This window comes from Phaenicophaeus curvirostris, chromosome 5, assembly GCF_032191515.1.
Source record: "Phaenicophaeus curvirostris isolate KB17595 chromosome 5, BPBGC_Pcur_1.0, whole genome shotgun sequence".
Taxonomy (NCBI): domain Eukaryota; kingdom Metazoa; phylum Chordata; class Aves; order Cuculiformes; family Cuculidae; genus Phaenicophaeus; species Phaenicophaeus curvirostris.
The window spans coordinates 2,050,898-2,065,221 of NC_091396.1; the positions used below are offsets into that span (position 1 = coordinate 2,050,898).

The 14,324-nt window shown below is 61.0% G+C and overlaps 1 protein-coding gene across 1 annotated transcript; it reads left to right on the forward strand.

Annotated features, from left to right (window-relative positions):
* Positions 1-13,452, forward strand: PATL1 (PAT1 homolog 1, processing body mRNA decay factor). The gene is made up of 19 exons (XM_069857237.1): positions 1-104; positions 332-443; positions 1,471-1,682; positions 1,754-1,831; positions 2,745-2,939; positions 3,031-3,132; positions 3,429-3,518; positions 4,335-4,546; positions 4,618-4,707; positions 4,875-5,058; positions 7,327-7,450; positions 7,646-7,743; positions 7,818-7,877; positions 8,294-8,442; positions 9,216-9,375; positions 9,898-10,047; positions 10,960-11,051; positions 11,176-11,325; positions 12,654-13,452. Exons 1-19 carry the CDS (start codon positions 90-92, stop codon positions 12,673-12,675), a joined length of 2,295 nt encoding a protein of 764 aa, XP_069713338.1. The 5' UTR covers positions 1-89; the 3' UTR covers positions 12,676-13,452.
* Positions 13,453-14,324: the final 872 nt, after the last annotated feature.

Genomic DNA, 14,324 nt, shown 5'->3' on the forward strand with positions numbered 1-14,324 from the left:
TGACGTCATGCGCGCGCGACGGCGCATGCGCGGGGCCGCCCCGGGGAGCGGGCGGCGCGCGGGGCCTGCGGGCGGTGGGCGCCGCCGCCATGTTCCGGTACCAGGTAAACCGGGAAGGGAAGGAGGGAGGGGAAAGCTGGGAGCATGAGGGGGAAGGGGGGGCCCTCGGGGGCGGGGGTGGGGAGGGGGGACGCCGGGCCGGGCGGCCCGGCGTCCCCCCTCCCCGCCCCCGCCCCCCCCCCCCCGACTAGGCCGCACCGGGAACGGTGGTTTATGTGGCTCAGGGAAGCCCTGACCCCTCGCCTTTCCCGTTGCTCCTCGCTCTCCGCAGTCCCTGGAGGACTGCCCGCTGGATGAGGATGAAGACGCCTTCCAAGCGTTGGGGGAGGAAGATGAGGACATCGATCAGTTCAACGATGACACGTTCGGAGCTGGGGCTGTCGGTAAAATTCCTCCCGGGCCCTGAATCCCCTCCGTTTGTGGCCTTTGTGTTGCCTCCCTGCTGCTCCTCCCGCTCTCCGGGACTGGGCTTTGGCGGCATGCGGGGGGATGGGACTGGGAGGGTTTGGGGACGCGGCTGTGACAATTGGGGGTCACGGCTTGGGGGACAGGACTGTGACAGTTGGGGGACACAGCTGGCTTGACAACGGGGGGAAATGGCTGAGGACATAGAATCATAGAAGCATCAGGTTGGAAGAGACCCATCGGATCATCGAGTCCAACCATTCCCATCAATCACTAACCCATGTCCCTCAGCACCTCGGCCACCCGGCCCTTAAACCCCTCCAGGGAAGGGGACTCAACCCCCTCCCTGGGCAGCCTCGGACACTGCCCAATCACCCTTTCCAGGAAATATTTTTTCCTGCTGTCCAGCCTGACCCTCCCCTGGTGGAGCTTGAGGCCATTCCCTCTCAGCCTGTCCCCTGTCCCTTGGGAGAAGAGCCCAGCTCCCTCCTCTCCACAACCTCTCAGGGAGTTGCAGAGAGCAATGAGGTCTCCCCTCAGCCTCCTCTTCTCCAGGCTGAACCCCCCCAGCTCTCTCAGCCGCTCCTCTTCTTCTCCAGCCCCTTCCCCAGCTCCGTTCTCTTCTCTGCACTCGCTCCAGAGCCTCAACATCCTTCTGGTGGGGAGGGGCCCAGCACTGACCCCAGGATTCGAGGAGTGCTCTCCCCAGGGCCGAGGCCAGAGGGAGAAGAACCTCCCTGGCCCTGCTGGCCACGCCGGGGCTGATCCAAGCCCAGATGCCCTTGGCCTTCTTGGCCCCCTGGGCCCCTGCTGGCTCCTGTTCAACCAACCCCCCCAGGTCCTTCTCCTCCAGGCAGTTTCCAGCCAGCCTTCTCCTAGTCTATAGCTCATGGCTGGGGCGACAGGGCTGTGAGAATTGGGAATAGAGCTGTGACGAATGAGTGACACGACTGTGGACGTGGCTGGAGGGCCGGAGCCTGACAGCTGACCACGCTTGCTCGGCAGACGACGACTGGCAGGAGGCACACGAGCGGTTGGCGGAGCTGGAGGACAAACCGGTGGCCAACAGGGACCGGGACGGAGGGGGCGGCGAGGACACCGACCTGCTGGGCGACCCCGAGGACGCGCTGGCCGAGCGGCTCACCCGGCTGGTGATCGACAGCGAGCTGGAGGATCCCGCCATCATGCAGGCCGTGCAGACCCGGGGCCCCGCGCAGGTGGGAGCCGAGCTGGGCGAGGCGCCCGCGGGCCTGGCGAGCTCCTCGCTCACTCCCCGTCTCTTTTCCAGCAACCTGGAGGGCTGAATTCCAGCATCTGGGATAGCTCGGCCGTCCTGCAGCGCATCCGGGGGCCGCTGCTCACTCAGGTACGGTGCTGGGTGCCAGTGGCACCCGCTGAGGCTCCCTTAACACCCCTCGAATCCCTGCGGATCCACTCGCACCCCTCGAATCCCTGCGGATCCACTCGCACCCCTCGAATCCCTGCGGATCCACTCGCACCCCTCGAATCCCTGCGGATCCACTCGCACCCCTCGAATCCCTGCGGTTCCACTCGCACCCCTCGAATCCCTGTGGTTCCACTCACGCCCCTCAAATCCCTGTGGCTCCACCAGCGCCCCTCGAATCCCTGTGGCTCCACCAACACCCCTCGAATCCCTGTGGTTCCAGTAACACCCCTCGAATCCCTGTGGCTCCACTGGCGCGGGCTTATTGGCACCTGCAGATCAGCTTGGGATAGCAGAGCGTTCTGCTGGCCACTAGCTGGGTCCAAGTAGCCACGCTTGGCTCTTGGATATCCCCCCTTAGAAGCTGGAGAGCTGGGTTGTGGGCTTTTCATGGATCTGTGTTCCCTGGGAGCATCTGAGAAGCGTCAGCGCTCTCGTTAGAGTTCGGGAATGTCAGCGCCTCGAGGCAGAGGAGTTTTTTTCGTTGCGGTTTAATTAAGAGTCAGGTTTTTAAGTGTGAGCGGAGCGCGTGGTGCAGCCGGCTTTCCCTCGGCTCAGCAGGGCTGGGGAAGGCTGGGAAGCGAGCGGGCGTGTGGCACCCAGTTCCCACTCTGGGCTCAGGCAGCGCTGTCACCCCGGTGGGCATTTAGGGGTCCCCAGAAGCCCCCTGCGTCGCGTCGGGCTCTTCGGAAAGCGCAGCGGGATGCGGAGGAGACCTGGCAGGAGGAAGGATGCGGCTCTCGCTGCCTGGGAACATCCCTGAGCGCTCATCCTGCCCGTCCCAGTCGGTGACTGTTACCCCGGGGGGGAGCTTTCCCTCCCCTTCCGCTCGCAGGAGATGCCGTCGGTGTCCGTGCTGGACTATGCTCTGCCTCAGCGACCCCCGCCGCCTCGAGAGGAAGAGCGGGACCCCTCGGAGCGAGCGCTGCCCCGCCGTTCCTCGTCCCCCGTCATCGGGAGCCCTCCTGTCCGCGCTGTTCCCATCGGCACCCCTCCCAAGCAGGCTGCCGTGCCCAACTTCAACCAGCAGGTACCTCCCACCGGCCCCGCTCGCCGATCCGAGGGCGCGGGCTGCTCGCTGGGGAGCTGACGGGGAAACCGGGCCCCTTCCCCTCTCCTAGATCCTGTGTCCGAAGCCTGTCCACGTCCGAGCTCCCATGCAGCAGCGCTACCCTGCTCCCTACGGCGAGAGGATGTCCCCCAACCAGCTCTGCAACGTACCGGTACTTCCGCGCTGCTCTGTGTTGGCACTGCCTTTGGTTTTCTGGCTGCTGGGAGGTTTTCCACCCCGTCCCCGAGCCCCCTAAAGCCTTTTTTCTTTCCTCTCACCTGCATCTTTGGGCCCTGGAAGCGCTGGACTGCGTGTGTAACACACAACCCCCCCAGCTGCTCGTCTCTGCTTCCGTAGCCCTGTCCTGCCTGGGTCAGGCCGGCTCCTCGGAGACCAAACTGGCTCCCTGGCACTTCATCTTGTGCTGGAGGCTGTGACTAGCGTCCCTCTTCCCTTCTCTTCCCACAGAATTCCTCCCTCCTGGGCCACCCGTTCCCGCACAGCGTCTCTCCTGTCCTCACCCACCTGCAGAGAGCGCAGCTGCTCGGAGGAGCCCAGGTAAAGCTCCTTGCTCTCCTTTCCTGGCAGCCTCCTGACAGGAAAGCTGCCTGGAGGAGAAGGACCTGGGGGGGTTGGTTGAACAGGAGCCAGCAGGGGCCCAGGGGGCCAAGAAGGCCAAGGGCATCTGGGCTTGGATCAGACGCAGCGTGGCCAGCAGGGCCAGGGAGGTTCTTCTCCCTCTGGCCTCGGCCCTGGGGAGAGCGCTCCTCGAATCCTGGGGTCAGTGCTGGGCCCCTCCCCACCAGAAGGATGTTGAGGCTCTGGAGCGAGTGCAGAGAAGAGAACGGAGCTGGGGAAGGGGCTGGAGAAGAAGAGGAGCGGCTGAGAGAGCTGGGGGGGTTCAGCCTGGAGAAGAGGAGGCTGAGGGGAGACCTCATTGCTCTCTGCAACTGCCTGAGAGGAGGTTGTGGAGAGGAGGGAGCTGGGCTCTTCTCCCAAGGGACAGGGGACAGGACGAGAGGGAATGGCCTCAAGCTCCACCACGGGAGGGTCAGGCTGGACTTTAGGAACAAATTCTTCACGGAAAGGGTGATTGGGCAGTGTCCGAGGCTGCCCAGGGAGGGGGTTGAGTCCCCTTCCCTGGAGGGGTTTAAGGGCCGGGTGGCCGAGGTGCTGAGGGACATGGGTTAGTGATTGCTGGGAATGGTTGGACTCGATGATCCAGTGGGTCTCTTCCAACCTAGTGATTCTATGATTCATCCCGCGTTTTTCTTTGGAGAAGCTGCTCCACCTGGGCCCTTCTTGCCCCTCCCTGGCTGAGCTTTTCCCTTTGTCCCCAAATCCTGACTCCAGGCCCCCTCTCTGCTCTTCCAGGCCGGCCGAATGTCCCCCAGCCAGTTTGCGCGGGTCTCTGGCCTGGTGGGCAGCCCCCTCCCCTCCGTCAATCCCAAGCTGCTCCAGGGCAGAGTTGGCCAGATGATGTCTCCAGCCGGTGGGTTTCGTGCCTTCTTTGGGGCTCCTCCTGCTCCTCCTCCCTCGCAGCCGCAGCACCCGCCGGGCCCCGGATCCCACCTGCAGAGCCTCCGGTAGGTCCTAGCCCTCTCCTAAATGCCTCCCGCTCTCCGTATCTGCCTCTGAGACTTTCTGCTCTCCCCAGGCCGCAGCCGCAGATGTTCCGACCGGACACGACCCACCTGCACCCCCAGCACCGCCGGCTCCTGCACCAGCGGCAGCAGCAGAACCGAAAGTGAGTGCTGGCCCAGCGCCGGCGCTGCCTGGTGCCGGGAAGCGGGGAATCGCCTCGCCCCTCGGGCGCCGCGGGGATGTTGTGCTGCCGGGGCTAGCCTGTCCCCGCTCTCTGTCCCTTCCTGTAGCTCCTCTCTGCTCACCGGTGCCCTTCTTGCCTCCTGCCAGCCAGCACCGGAGCCTCAACGGCTCCGTGGGGGATCGAGGGGGTCACCGGAGCAGCCACCAGGAGCAGATGCGCAAAGATCCCTACGCCAACCTCATGCTGCAGCGGGAGAAGGATTGGGTGTCCAAGATCCAGATGATGCAGCTGCAGAGCACTGATCCCTACCTGGACGACTATTACTACCAGGTACCGGGGAGGAGGAAGCGCTCGGCTCTCTACGCTGCGTGTCCCGTGTCCGTGGCTGCTGGTGAAACGCTCCCGTGGGATCTGGTGTCTTCCCAGCACGGCCACTGGGCCAAGGCAGGGATCGGAACAGGCTGGATCCATGGGCTGAGACCAACGGCAGGAGGGTTAACAAGGCCAAACGGCGGGTCCTGCCCTTGGGGCACAACAACCCTGAGCAGCTCCAGCCTAGGAGAAGGCTGGCTGGAAACTGCCTGGAGGAGAAGGACCTGGGGGGGTTGGTTGAACAGGAGCCAGCAGGGGCCCAGGGGGCCAAGAAGGCCAAGGGCATCTGGGCTTGGATCAGAGCCGGCGTGGCCAGCAGGGCCAGGGAGGTTCTTCTCCCTCTGGCCTCGGCCCTGGGGAGAGCGCTCCTCGAATCCTGGGGTCAGTGCTGGGCCCCTCCCCACAAGAAGGATGTTGAGGCTCTGGAGCGAGTGCAGAGAAGAGAACGGAGCTGGGGAAGGGGCTGGAGAAGAAGAGGAGCGGCTGAGAGAGCTGGGGGGGTTCAGCCTGGAGAAGAGGAGGCTGAGGGGAGACCTCCTTGCTCTCTGCAACTCCCTGAGAGGAGGTTGTGGAGAGGAGGGAGCTGGGCTCTTCTCCCAAGGGACAAGGGACAGGACGAGAGGGAATGGCCTCAAGCTCCACCAGGGGAGGCTCAGGCTGGACATTAGGAAGAAATTCTTCATGGAAAGGGTGATTGGGCAGTGTCCGAGGCTGCCCAGGGAGGGGGTTGAGTCCCCTTCCCTGGAGGGGTTTAAGGGCCGGGTGGACGAGGTGCTGAGGGACATGGGTTAGTGATTGATGGGAATGGTTGGACTCGATGATCCGATGGGTCTCTTCCAACCTGGTGATTCTATGATTCTATGAAAGGGGAAGCCAATTGCAAGAGTGATGCAGCTGGGGAAGCTTTTCTAGATCCAGTTGTGGTGAAGGGAGGCAGGGATGGAGCGAGATAAGCATTTCCAGGAAGGGAAAAGCCGCCTTCCTGCTCTTGGGCGCAGCCTCTAGGGGTGAAGAGACTTTGGCAGCATGAATTTGGAGGGCGCAGCGGGACGAGAACGGTAGAGCAGCTCATCTGCGAGCTGCTGAGGGACATGGTTTATTGGTCGATAGGAATGGTTGGATTTGATGATCCTGTGGGTCTTTTCCAACCGAGTGATTCTGTGCGTGGTAGTGTCAGAATAAAACACGCAGAAGGGGAGACAGGGAGCCTGGGAGATGGAAAACCCAGGGGAGAGCCCTCAGGAGGGAATGGAAGTTTGCGTTGGGTAAGGAGGACTCCAGCGGTGATGGAGCCCACGGGATCCAAAGAGCGAGGTGGAGAAGGTGGATGGGGAAAAGCTGCTCCTGCTCCTTTCCAGTTCAAGAACAGGGAGCACCAGACAGGGCTGGAAAGAGCCAGACTGGGAGCAGATGGAGCAAGGTGACAGCTGGGCTCTTGCTGACAGTCGTGGGTGCTCAAAGCTCAGGAACTTGCGGCAGCTTCATGCTAGGGGAAGCCGCAGGGGGCTCTGAGCTCTGTGGGATGGAGATTGAACAGTGGCTGGGAGCGTATCCAGGGCAGTTTCCAGCTGTGCCAGAGGTTTATCCCCTGTGTCCGTGGAGCCGCGCACCCAGAAAGGTCCTGGAGCAGCCAGGTGGGACTGTTGAGTGGGGAGCAGAGCAGGGAGGGCGGTTGAAACAGGTCAGAGCAGTCCGGTCGCCTCCGTCTGCTCTGGGGCTGGTGGAAAGCATCGAGCTGCTAGAGGTTTTCCGGGAGCCGTTGGATGAGCTGATCCCCAGTAGAGGAGAGGAACCGGTGTGGCCGCAGGAGGGATGTGAGTCAACAAAGCTGCGCTCTTGCGAAAGACGTGAACGTTGGCCGGGGCGGGTGGAAAGAGCGCGTGAGGAGCGGTGTGGGAGGCCCCAGCACGGTGCTAACAGAGCCAGGCAGGGTTACTGGAGCATGCTGGGACGGACTGGGAGTGGAGGATCTCGCAGAGAGGGTGGATTTGTCGTTGCGTTGGGAAAGGGAAGGCTGAGGAGGAGCTTTGGCCGCTGTCACCTCAAGGGATGATGGAGGAGGATGCGGTTGTGCCCTCGGAAAATGGGAATGGTGGTTTAAAACGCTGCTGCCGGTGTTGGGAAACAACGAAGAGGGACGGAGCGCATTTTAAAGAGAGGATTGCCTCGCATCAGTCCTCACCAGCTGATTTTTGAGGGTCTCAACCTCCCCTCTCCCCGCCTCAGAATTACTTCCAGAAGCTGGAGAAGTTGTCAGCAGCAGAGGAAGTCCAGGGTGATGGTCCCAAGAAGGAACGCACTAAACTCATCACACCTCAGGTGGCCAAGCTGGAGCACACCTACAAGCCAGGTAAGCCCTCCGTTCTCCGCGCAGTTGGGAAAGGCGGTGGGTTTTCATTCCAGGCTGGGAAAGGGGCTCTCGCTGGTGCTAGTTGGAGCGTGGAGCAAGCCCCGGGGCTGCTTTGGCCTCAGAGATAAAAGGGGGCGAGGTGGGGTCAGGCCTGGATTTGATTCCCTTTGCTTCCCTTCTCCCTCCTTCCTGCAGTGCAGTTTGAGGGCTCGCTCGGGAAGCTGACGGTGTCCAGCGTCAACAACCCCCGGAAGATGATCGACGCGGTGGTGACCTCCCGCATCGAGGATGACGTGAGTCCAGGCCCTGCCTCAATTCCCACGCAGCTCTGTGGCTGCAGCTCTCACTCGCTCTCCCTCCCCACCAGGAGACGAAGGAGAAGCAGGTTCGGGACAAGAGGCGCCAGACCCTCGTCACCATCGAGAAGGTGAGTTCCGAGGTGGGGCTGGAAGAGCCTGAGGGGACGAGTTCATCTGGACATCCAGCAGTTGACAGTGGCTGAGCTCCCGCTTGCAGGAGAGCGTTCCCTGAAGCGGAAAAGCTGGAGCTGGGTACCAGCCCTGCCCCAAAACAGCCTCGATGGGCTTTGCGGGCTCCGATAGTGACTCACAGCTCCACAGCGGTGACACCTCAGCCACCCTACGAGAGGATGGACGTTTGCGTTCACAGAATCCCTGCTCCTTTTGCTCTCCTGCTGGGTCTGAGGGAAGCTTGGATGGGGGCTGGGCTGGATGCACCGTTCCTGTAGGAGCAAAGGAGACGGGAGGCCCTTGGCTGGAGCCCTCCTGGGTCTCTGTGGAGCAGATCCCAGTTTCCCCGCTGTAACCACCGTCTCTCCTGCAGACGTACAGCCTCCTCCTGGACGTGGAGGACTACGAGAGACGCTACCTCCTGAGCCTGGAAGGCGAGCGGCCGGCCCTGATGGGCGAGAGGAAGCAGAAGATCTGCGATATGTACGACAATCTGAGGGGGAAGGCACCGGGGCAGGAGAGGTGAGCAGGCCTTGGTCACTGTCTGGAGCTCCAGCACTCCGCAGGCACACGCGGCTGCTGAAACCGGCTTTCTAGGGACCTGTTCCCAAAGAAAAGTTGGGATTATTCTTCCAGGGCTGGGCTGGGAGCTGAAATAACCATTTTTTCCCCCCCCTTTTTTTGTCCCTTTCCCCATGGGATTGTTTGATGTGGTTGTGATCTTATGGGGATTTGGTCTGGAGGAGGCTGAGGGGAGACCTCATCGCTCTCTGCAGCTCCCGGAAAGGAGAGTGAGGCAGGTGCTGGGCTCTTCTCCCAAGTGACAAGGGAGAGGACGAGAGGGAATGGTCTCAAGTTGTGCCAGGGGAGGTTTAGACTGGATATTAGGAACAGTTTCTTCACCAAAAGCGTTCTCGGGCACTGGCAGAGGCTGCTCAGGGCTGCGGTTGAGTCCTCATCGCTGCAGGGGTTTAAAATACAGGTAGATGTGCTCAGGACTGTGGTTTAGTATTGGAGAAGTACAGCTGGACTTGATCTCAAAGGTCTTTTCTAACCAATTTGATAGGAATGGTTGGACTCGATGATCGATGGGTCTTTTCCAACCTGGTGATTCTATGATTCCTGCCCAGCCTGTCAGGCAGGCAGAGGATGGGCTCAGGGCTGTCATTCCTGCCTTGTTTTTCCCTCCCTGGGGATGTTTTCGGATGTTTTGTGTTTTCTGCCCGGAGCCAGCTGGGGAGGGAACACCCTGGGCTGCTCCCAGCTGAAGGGCAACCCCTTTCTCCTCTCCCTAGGCCGAGCGACGACCACTTCATGCAGATCATGTGCATCCGGAAAGGGAAACGCCTCGTGGCCCGGATCCTCCCCTTCTTGTCACCCGAGCAAGCGGCCGACCTGCTTATGGCCACGGCCAGGAACCTGCCCTTCCTCATCAAGAAGGACGCTCAGGACGAGGTGAGATTCCAGGAGCTGGAGCCACATCTCCTCTCCTCCGTGAGGGAAGACGGCGGAGAGCGTTGTGTGGCTAACAGGTGATTGTTTCTGGCTTTCCTGGGAGGCTGCTAGAGCAGTTTGCCGTGCCTGCCGGCTGGCACAGCCCATCCCAGCCTCGCCGGAAAGGAAGTAGGGAGGGTTCCTGATAAATGGTGCCTTTGTTTAACAATCCCAGCTCTCAGCGAGCGCTTGTCCTAAGGGCTGCGTCTCTGACTCATCGGGTGACAGCGGGAGCCTCCGTCTTCCAGAGACAGGGAGCGGAGGGCAGCGTTTTCCGTGCTCCCGGTCTCCTTCGTCGTAGTTTTTATACAGGCAACAAAAATCCAGGCACCAGTGAGATAAATCCGAGCTGGTTTTCAGGCAGAGCTTGTTCCGTAGCAGCGAGGCAGCGTCTCATCAGGGTTCGTGAGGCCCTGGAGCGGCCGGCCGGCCCTGGGGACGCGTCTTTCCCTGCTCCTGACCCCTCTGCTCGGCTCCCCGCAGGTGCTGCCCTGCCTCTTGAGGCCCTTCACGCACGTTCTCTACCACCTTCCCTTGGGAACGGTCACCAGCCTTGTGCAGCAGCTAACGAACCTACCTCAGAGCGCGACGGCGCCCACCAACCCCCACCTCGCTGCTGTGCTCCAAAACAAGGTGCTTCCTCACCCTGCTCCCCCGCATCCCTGCACCCCAGCAGCTCCTCTTGTCTCCCAGAGCCGGGAAACAGCGTTCCCTGCGGCATCCCGGCGCTGGATGGCAGAGTTGGGGGTGGGAAATGGCACAGGAGCCCCTCTCCGCTTCCCTTGTCGATTAACGAGGGTGTCTGGGTGATTAATCGACCCCTCTGAGCTGGCCTGGGACTCCGCTGTGGTCTCACAGCCCGCTCCTTTGTTTATCCCGCTGGGATGCAGATCCCTGCGCTGAAATCTGGGGCGGGAGAGCTGCTCTGGCTCCGTAGAAACGTCCCTGGGAGCTGGGCACCGAGTGCTCCTGCGTGACTCAAGCCCCTAATCTTCCTCATCCTCCTCATCCTCGGGGGGCTGCGAAGGCAGCTGGGGATCCTCTGGCTTGTGCCGGAGGCCCAGGGAGGGATTTGGGGGTCCCCGGGAGGGATTTGGGAGTCCCTTGGAAGAATTGGGAGTTACCAGGAGGACTTGGGTGTCCCCGGGAGGGATTGGGGAGTCCCCAGGAGGGATTGGGAGTTACCAGGAGGACTTGGGAGTCCCTGGGAAGAACTGAGAGTGTTCAGGAGGGATTGGGAATTAGCAGGAGTACTTGGAAGTCCCTGGGAGGAATTTGGGAGTCCCTGGGAGGGATTGGGAGTTACCAGGAGGACTTGGGGGAGTCCCTAGGAAGAATTGGAAGTCTTTGGGAGGGATTGAGAGTCCCCAGAAGGGCTTGGGAAGCCCCCAGGAGGGATTGGGAATCCTCAGAAGGATTGGAAAGCTCCCCTTGCCCTGCCCACAGGGATTTCCTCGGGATCGTGGTTTGCGATGGCGCCAGCGGGAACGGGGCTTTGCCAGCCCCCACCCTGACGCCTTTTCTCGCCTTTTCCCTCTCCCCCAGTTCGGCCTCTCCCTGCTGTACCTGGTGTTGAGCCGCGGGGAGGAATTGCAGAGCTCGGACGCCACCACGGAGCTAATGCAGGACAACCAGTGGTGAGCCTCATCCCTGCCCGCCCCTCGCGTGCCGCCGGCGTCGGACTTGATGAAGAAGGAGGAGTTTTAATTACAGAAACAGAGAGAAGCGATTCCCTCTGACTCCTCTGCCTCTTCCCGGCAGGACGGAGCTGATGCTCCTGGCGACCCGGGAGCTCCTGCGGATCCCTCAGGCGGCCTTGGCGAAGCCCGTGTCCACCCCTTCCAACCTGGTGTCCCTCTTCTCTCGCTACGTCGACCAGCAGAAGCTGAACCTCTTGGAGACGAAATTGCAGTAAGTGGTGTCCTGTCCGCACGTTTCTCCCGCTGGAGGGGATGGAAAAGGGTGAAACCAGGATGAAGGGAGAAGCTTCTGCCCTTTTCTCCGACCAGAGGGGATGGAAAAGGGTGAAACCAGGGGTGAAGGGAGAAGTTTCCACCTTTTTCTTCCACTGGAGGGGATGGAAAAGGTGAAATCGGGGTGAGGGGAGCAGCTTTCGCCTTTTTCTCCTACCAGAGGGATGGAAAAGGGTGAAATCAAGGGTGAAGGGAGAAGCTTCTGCCCTTTTCTCCTACTGGAGGGGATGGAAAAGGGCAAAAGCAGGGGTGAAGGGAGAAGTTTCCACCTTTTTCTTCCACTGGAGAGGACGGAAAAAGGCAAAATCAGGGTGAAGGGAGAAGCTTCTGCCCTTTTCTCCTACCTGAGGGGATGGAAAAGGGTGATATCAGGGGCGAAGGGAGAAGTTTCCACCTTTTTCTTCCACTGGAGGGAACAGAAAAAGGCGACATCGAAGTGAAGGGAGAAGTTTCCACCTTTTCTCCTACATGAGGGGATGGAAAAGGGTGAAGTCGGGGGTGAAGGGAGAAGCTTCTGCCCTTTTCTCCTACCTGAGGGGATGGAAAAGGGTGAAATCAGGGGCGAAGGGAGAAGTTTCCACCTTTTTCTTCCACTGGAGGGAACGGAAAAAGGCGACATCGAAGTGAAGGGAGAAGTTTCCACCTTTTCTCCTACATGAGGGGATGGAAAAGGGTGAAGTCGGGGGTGAAGGGAGAAGCTTCTGCCCTTTTCTCCTACCTGAGGGGATGGAAAAGGGTGAAATCAGGGGTGAAGGGAGAAGTTTCCACCTTTTTCTCCCACTGGAGGGGACGGAAAAAGGCGAAATCAGGGTGAAGGGAGAAGCTTCTGACCTTTTCTCCTACCAGAGGGGATGGAAAAAGGTGAGATTAGGGACAAAAGGAGAAGCTTCTGCCCTTTTCTCCTACTGGAGGAGATGGAAAAGAGCAAAACCAGGGGCGAAGGGAGAAGTTTCCACTTTTTTCTTCCACTGGAGGGGACAGAAAAAGGCGAAATCAGGGTGAAGGGAGAAGCTTCTGCCCTTTTCTCCTACCTGAGGGGATGGAAAAGAGTGAAATCAGGGGTGGAGGGAGAAGCTTCTGCCCTTTCCTCCTACCGGAGGGGATGGAAAAGGGCAAAACCAGGGGTGAAGGGAGAAGTTTCCACCTTTTTCTTCCACTGGAGGGGATGGAAAAGGCAAAACCTGAGTTGGGGGGCTGAGGGAGCAGCCCGGGAGAAGGGGAATCGCTGCCTCCTCTGAGCCCCCCGCCCTTGTTCCCCGCTTCCAGCTTGGTGCACGGGATCCGGTAGGACACCTCCACCTTCCCGAGGATGGATTTCGGGGGGGGCAGGCGGCCCCCTCCCAGCCCTGGATCCCGGTGGGGCAGCACCCCCCCCACCCCACCCTGCTGCCCCCCCTGGTGCAGGATCCTGGCTGGGGGTGTGGTTGGGGGGGGTGGGGGGTCAGGAAGGAAGCAATTTGGCTGCTTCCCCCCCCACCAAAAAAGTGCTGCGCCCCCCACCTCGACACCAACAACGGCTGCTGCTTCTCCCCCCCCACCCCACACGCACACTACGGAGGAAGGGAGGCTGGGAAAGGCTGGGAGACCCCCCCCTCCTCGCTCCGTGGGGTGCCCCCTCCTCCTTCCCCGTGCCCCCCCAGCCCCCCCACACCTCATTTTTGCACACTTGCCTTGTCTTCCCGAGCCTCCCCGTCTCCTTCCCGCACCGGGAGCCCTCCCAGCAGCTCCAGGCTTGGAGTTGGGGGGGGGGGTGCTCAGCCCTGCCCCCCCCCCCCCCCCCTCTGGAATTGGGGAGTTTTGGGGGTGGGCAGGGAGGGAGGGGCGTGTTGGATTTTTATTCTTTTTGCTTTTAAACAAGAAACCAGAAAGATTTGCACATGTAAGGATTTTACAACCGGTGGCCCCCCCCCTCGCTCTCCTCCCACCGCTCAAGGGGAAATTCACTTATTATAATAATTATTATTATTATTATTTCTTTTTTTTTTTTTTTTTTTTTCTTTTTGCCCCCCCCCCCCAATTTTTGGTTCTGGTTAATGAGAATAAAGTTTCTAAATTTACATTTTTATAGGGTATTGTAAATAAAGATGACTTGTATACTGGCAGCAGCGTGGGCTCTGCTTGGGGGGGGGGGGGCACAGGCAGCACCCACCCCCCCGCCTTCCATGAGGTGTGGGGACAGGGCCCCCCAACTCCTGGGGTGCAAGAACAGGACCCCCCCCATCCTTAGGGGATGCAGGGGCGGGGACCTCCCAGGTCAGGGGGTGCAAGGACAGGACCCCCCCCAGCTCAGGGGGTGCAAGGGGAGATCTGCCCCAGCTCTTGGGGTACAAGAACAGGATCCCCCCCCATTCTTAGGGGGTGCAGGACAGGCCCCCCCATCCTTAAGGGGTGCAAGGACAGGACCCCCCAGCTCAAGGGGTGCAAGGACAGGCCCCCCCATCCTTAAGGAGGTGCAAGGACAGGACCCCCCAGCTCAGGGGATGTAGGGACAGGATCCCCCCCCCCCATTCTTAGGGGTTGCAGGACAGGCCCCCCCATCCTTAAGGGGTGCAAGGACAGGACCCCCCAGCTCAGGGGGTGTAAGGACAGGAGCCCCCCCATTCCTAGGAGGTGCAGGACAGGCCCCCCCCATCCTTAGGGGGTGCAAGGACAGGACCCCCCAGCTCAGGAGGTGCAAGGACAGGACCCTCTTATCCTTAGGGGGTGCAAGAACCGGACACCCCCCCCCCAATCCTTATGGATGAGTCAGAGAGCTGAAACAGCCAATGGGAGCGCAGGCCCCGCCCTCTCCACCAATCAGCGCGCGGCTGAGTCAGTGAGCGCAACCAACCAATAGGCGCGCAAGCCACGCCCCCTCCCCGCCGTCTCCTCCAATCAGAGCGCGGCCCCGCCCCTCTCGGCTCTCTCCGCCCAATCAGCGTGCGCGGTGTGGGGGGG